This window comes from Trichechus manatus, unplaced genomic scaffold, assembly GCF_000243295.1.
Source record: "Trichechus manatus latirostris isolate Lorelei unplaced genomic scaffold, TriManLat1.0 scaffold00021, whole genome shotgun sequence".
Lineage (NCBI taxonomy): Eukaryota > Metazoa > Chordata > Mammalia > Sirenia > Trichechidae > Trichechus > Trichechus manatus.
The window spans coordinates 21,395,323-21,401,322 of record NW_004443957.1 but is presented as its reverse complement, the minus strand read 5'-3'; the positions used below and the strand labels follow the sequence as shown (position 1 = coordinate 21,401,322).

The window sequence follows — 6,000 nt, the reverse complement described above, 5'->3', positions numbered from 1 at the left end:
CCCACCAGAGGTTTCCTTTTAATTTCAGGTGTCCGATCTGGCTCTAAAATTCTCTGATTCTTCCAGTTTGGTGTTATCTGGGGTCAACTCAGTCAAGAATGAATTTCAGGAGAAGTTGAGTGTATAAAGAAACACAAACATTCTGCCTTTGTAGGCGTTGAAAATAGCTTTTCATAGTCCTGAGTAGTTGGGGTGACTTTCCATTTTAGAACTCTACTCATTTGGTCAATAGGTGCATTATGAAAAAGTGGATACGTTGCATCACTGTGAAGGACTTTAGACTGCGGTTTGTAAAAGCAGAATAAATTTTCTTGGGGTTGTACCGTTATGTGTACACACACACACAAACACACACACACATTCACATGCCCATTGGCAGACACGGCCACACCTCACAGCTCTGGGGGAAGCCACAGACCTCAGCTGTACAAGCAGAGCCTAGACTACAGGAACTTTCCGCAGCCCAGGGCTCAGGACAAACAGCCCCACAGACACCACGTCTAGATCCTGAGCCACAACCGAGGGCCAGCGGCAGCAGGTTCGCGGTGTATGCACCCGCGTCAGGGCCTGGGCGGTGCAGCGGCGGCGGCGGCGGCGGCGACCGCGGCGGGAGGGTCCCAGGAGCTCCAAAAGTCTGGTGGCAGTGTGTGTGCGCCGGCCGACTGGGCATCCCCTCTCTGCCTCTTGCAGCCGGCCTCGCTCCCCTCGAGCCCCAGCACACTCCAGCCCCTCCCGCCGGCCTCGGACACCCCAGGGCAGCCTGGCTCTGTGCTCGCTGCAGGACTTCGCCGCCGCCCGCCCCAGCCTGGAACATGGCTGCGCGCCCCGCCGCCACCCTTGTCTGGTCGCTGCTGCTCCTCTCCTCCGCTCTGTACCGCGGCGACTGCGGGGCGCGCTTTGCCGCAGAGCCGGACTCAGAGGAGGACGAAGACGAGGCGGTGGTTTTCCCCGAGTCGCCGATGCAGAGACCCACGGTGCTCGTGGTCATCCTCGCCCGCAACGCTGCCCACACGCTGTCTCACTTCCTCGGCTGCCTGGAGCGGCTGGACTACCCCAAGAGCAGGATGGCCATCTGGTGAGCAGGCGAGGGACCCCGGCGGGAGGCGAGAGCAGCCTGCGGAGCGCCGACCGCGCGGCGCACACATCCCTTGCTGCCTGCGCTGGCCCTGGTGGGGCCGCACTCCGCTGGAGGGAACCCGGCGCGGCGCCTTGAGCAGCCGCGGCGGGGCGAGGGGACCGCCTGGGGAACCCGGGAAACAAGGTGCACACACCCCCTGGCTGCCTGCACCAGACCTGGGCGAGTCTGGAGAGCGGGTTGGGGAAGCACGCAAGGGTCTGTGTGCGCCTGGGGTGCTAATGGTAATAACCAACCTGTCTTAGCTCGCATAGTAGATGTATTGGGGTGGCCTCGTCCCCCTCCCCCACAAGGGGCTTTTGGAGACCACGCAAAAGGGTTAGCTTCTCTCCCTGTCAACTCTCCAAGTTTCCTCTTTCCCCATCTCATACCCCTAGCCCAGGAGTGATTGGAAAGGGTGCCCATTGCCGCTTTTCCAGACGCGACAAAGAACGTGACTGCGGCTGGCCAGAGACTTCGGGGGTGGCTGGGGAGGCGAAGAGTGCGGCGCCATGGTTTCGCGATGCCTGGCTCCTGGTCCTGCCTGAGGCTGAAGAAGTGGCTCCTGGCATCCCTTCCCCAAGGGGAGGGGGCAGACGCAGGGGTAGGGGCTAGGTGCGGCCCGCGTTGTCTTCCCAACAGTCCCACCACGTAGGACGTGTCTCCTTCGCGCTCCAGGGTGGTCCTGTTGGTGCATCCTTCTGGGGCGCATTCCCCGTGGCAGATGCAAACCGCACGGGGCGCCCCGGGTACTGCGTCCTGGGGCACCGCAGAGTCGCCTTCAGTAAGGTGAAGAGTCAAGTTTTGTTGCCCATAAGGACAGAGCCCTGGGCCTGGTGACTGTATTTGCTGCGGGGAGGGCCAGGGTATCAGTGGAGGTGGCTGCTTGCTCCATCTGAAGAGCTCGCGTCCACCCACACCTTTCATAAATGCAGGGATCTGAGGGTGAGAAGTCGATGGCCAGGGGAATAGCTAAGACGTGTGGAGGAGGAGGTGGACGCTGGGCTGTCAGGTACGTGGACAAAAGGACTCCAGTCCCTTGAGGAGGGCAGAGCCCACGTCACTTCGTGCCAGTTTCTATCTTGTGTTGATAAAGGGAGATAACTGTCCGCAGACGAGACATATTCTAAAACAAGGGTTGGGCAGAAAGAGGGAAGGAAAAACGCAACAGCTGGAATCGGTTAGCCCAACAGTACCTGGTGGGAGAGGTGCAGAGGTGCGAAAGCAAACACGTTATAGTGCAGCTCTGTGCTCAACGTTACTTTACTATATACGCTGCTATACGTGACTGCGCCACGGAGAAGGGCACACTGTGTGGAAAGCGGGAGCCTCGGTGCAGCCAGGTTTTAAACCAGAAGGAAGGGTTATTTTTTTAACCACTTCCACACCAACAGAAAATTTCACAAATGTCAGTTTTCTTAGTTGATTTTTTTCAGATGAGATGTTTAAGAAATGATCTTTATACACTGTTTGGTTTGAAAGAACATTACAAGGGTTAATACAGGAAATCCGTGTGGGGGAGGGGGCGGGAGTAGTGAAGCAGGTACCAAGCACAGATTTTGCTATTTGCTTTATAGACATTACCTCTTTTATCATACAGTATACTTTTAAGAGAGATATATCATCCTTATTTGACAAATGAAGAAACTGAGACTTGGATCACTTCAATAACTCAGATAAAGTCACAGAATTAATAAATACTAAAACGGAGGTTTGAACCCAAGTTTGTCCCTAAAGACCATTCTAAAAATGTGACAGTGATGGGCACATGATAGAAACTTAACTTATATAAACCAGCAGAAGACTCGGGCTGTCTGTCACTAACTAGGTATGTGATTTGGGGCTGTTGCTTAGGATCTGCAGGTATAAACTTCTTCATCAGTAAAGTGAGGAACTGGAATAAATGACTTCAAAATTTATTTCCGACTCTTAAATTCCACAGGTTGTGTGATATGATCAGAATCAACCAGCAATGAATGTGCATCCTAAATCCCCAGATGTTCCCGATTGTATGGAAGCCAGTGTTTTCTTTAGATGAGTAGTGTTCCAATTCTGCATAGACCTTTGGGATCCATTTGCTCTTGCTCTCATTCATGGTCCAGTCATAAGTTAACTGTACCTCATCCTTTATGGCCAGTGTTGGAAGATTAGGGAAGAAGCTCCAGGCTTGGGTAAGACCTTGGGCAACCTCTGCATTAGCCACTGAAGACTCTTCTTTGAGAAATCTTGGTAGTAGCTTAGAAACTCTATACCATTTATTAGATGGGGTGTTGGTGGTTCAATGGTAGAATTTTTGCCTTCCATGCAGGAGATTTGGCCAGTGCACCTCATGTGCAGCCACCACATGTCTGTCCGTGGAGGCTTGCATGCTGCTGTGATGCTGAACAGGTTTCAGTGGAGCTGCTAGACTGGACAGACTAGAAAGAAAGGCTTGGCAATCTACTTTTAATAAATCAGCCTATGAAAACATTATGGATCACAATGGTCCAATCCTGCTGTGCATGGGGTTGCCATGAGTTGGGGCCAACTCAATGGAAGCCAACAACAGCAACAATAAAAATACCAGTTTTTACAGAGCCCTTAACAGTTTTCAAAGTACTTTTGCCATTTATGCTGTCTCATTTGACTGTTACTACCATTCTCTAAAAGGAGCCCTCGTGGCGCAGTGGTTAAGAGCTCAGCTGCTAGCCAAAAGCTCATTGGTTTGAGGGAAAAAGATGTGACAGTCTGCTTCCACAAAGATTACAGCCTTGGGAACCCTTAGGGGCAGTTCTACTCTGTCCTGTAAGCTCTCTGTGAGTTAGAATCTACTCGACAGCAATGGGTACAGGTACCATTCTGTAAAGAAATACAATTATCTCCATTTCATAGAAAAAAAATTGTGTCTGAAGTAATCGACTTGCTCAAGATTGTTGTTGCTGTTAGGTGCCTTTAAGTTGGTTCGGACTCATAACGACCCTATGTACAACAGAAGGAAACACTGCCTGGTCCTGCGCCAGCCTCACAATCTTTGTTATGTTTGAGCCCATTGTTACAGCCACTGTGTCAATCCATCTTGTCAAGGGTCTTCCTCTTTTTCCATGACCCTCTACTTTACCAAGCAAGATGTCCTTCTACAGGGACTGGTCCCTCCTGATAACATGTCCAAAGTACGTGAGACGAAGACTCACCGTCCTCGCTTCCAAGGAGTGCTCTGGCTGTATTTCTTCCAAGACAGACTTGTTGGTTCTTCTGGCAGTCCATGGCATAGTCATTATTCTTTGCCAGCACCATATTCAAAAGCCTCAGTTCTTCTTTGGTCTTCCTTATTCATCGTCCAGTTAATGCATACCTAATTCTATTAGGTATGTACTATTATTATACTCTTTATGAGAAAACTGAGGACAGAGAGTTTGTACATGTGCTCTTAATGACCTTCTTTTGTAAGAGCCAGGCATTATGCCAAATTAAGGCTGAGAAAAATTAAGACGTAGCTCCTGACAGATGGCCCTCTTTATTGTGCAGTATAAAGTGATCTATAGGGTTTATGGGGGCACATAAAGGACTTCTAAATCAGATTGGGACAGCTGTGTGCTTATGGAAGCCTTCCTGAGGAATTGACAGTTTGATCTGAGCTGTGAAGAATGAGTGGAAATCAGCTAAAACATGAGAAAGACAGAGGGTTCTTGAAAGAGGTAACAGCAAGGCAAAAAAGTCACTGGGGCATTAACCACAGTTTCCCATCAAGGGGTTAAAGGGATTAAAGATTGCTTGTAGTCTCTAAACTCGTTACATTATACCACAGGGCCTTTCTGGAGCTGCTGATTTCTCACTGGGCACTAAGGGAGGATTTGGCTGGGAAGTTATAGAATATAACACTCCAGGAGGGGGTGGTACCTCAGTTTTGGATGTTACAGCTTTGAGGGAGTTTCTGCCAATTGCTTACCTCTCATACATGGGGTTGCCAACAATTGGAATTGACTCAACAGCAACTGGTTTAGTCTCTCAGTCCCAAGTTCTTTTGAACATTTTGAGAAGCCAAGTTGACTAGCATAACATTGCAAAGCCAGCACACACACAGTAAGTCTGTGACAGACTTACTGGCCTGACAGAGACTAGAGAAACCCTGAGAGCATGGCCCCCAGACACCCTTTTAGCTCAGTAATGAAGGCACTCCTGAGATTCACCCTTCAGCCAAAGATGAGACAGGCCCATAAAACAAAACAAGACTAATGGGGCACAAGAGCCCAGGGACAAGGACTAGAAGGCAGGAGGGGACAGGAAAGCTGGTAATAGGGAACCGAAGGCCGAGAAGGGAGAGTGTTGACATGTCGTGGGGTTGTTAACCAATGTCATGAAACAATATGTATACTGAGTGTTTGATTAGAAACTATTTGTTCTGTAAACCTTCATCTAAAATACAATAAAAAAGTTTTTTTTTTAAAAATGGTTGTGAGCTACCCAGAACTTTACAAAGCAGAACCATGTTGAGTATATAATCTGGGGTGCCAGCTTCCATCTGATCTGATCTCAGTAACTCACTCTGTCCACACTCACTCTTCTCATCCTTCCGCTTACCTCTACCAAGGGCCAGAGGCACATCTGAGAAGAGTTCTACAGGTAGCTGAGGGCCTGGTTCATTGATCAAGTTCAGACTTCCCTGTGATGTGAATTTTTATCTCTCACTTAAAGTTCTGGATCAGACTTGCACTGTGTGTATGGGTGAAATGAGTACCAACAAATTGAGCTGAATGATTTTGCTATTAGAGAATGAGTACAGTTATCTCAGCATCGGGCTTATTGTGATTAGGTTGAATTAGGGAAAGTTAATATTTTAGAGATACTTGACTGTACCTGCAAAAAGGAACACCTTTTTTTATGTTCACCTGTCTGATCTCAAAACCCCA

General features: G+C 49.3%; 1 protein-coding gene across 1 annotated transcript in view; it reads left to right on the top strand.

Annotated features, from left to right (window-relative positions):
- The first annotated feature begins 353 nt into the window (after nt 1–353).
- The window catches only part of COLGALT2 (collagen beta(1-O)galactosyltransferase 2), a 127,127-nt gene continuing 121,480 nt past the window's right edge, over nt 354–6,000 (top strand). The window contains exon 1 of the mRNA XM_004372909.2: nt 354–1,075. Coding sequence (XP_004372966.2) covers nt 366–1,075 — 710 coding nt within the window. The 5' untranslated portion in view covers nt 354–365. The remainder of the gene's footprint in view (nt 1,076–6,000) is intronic.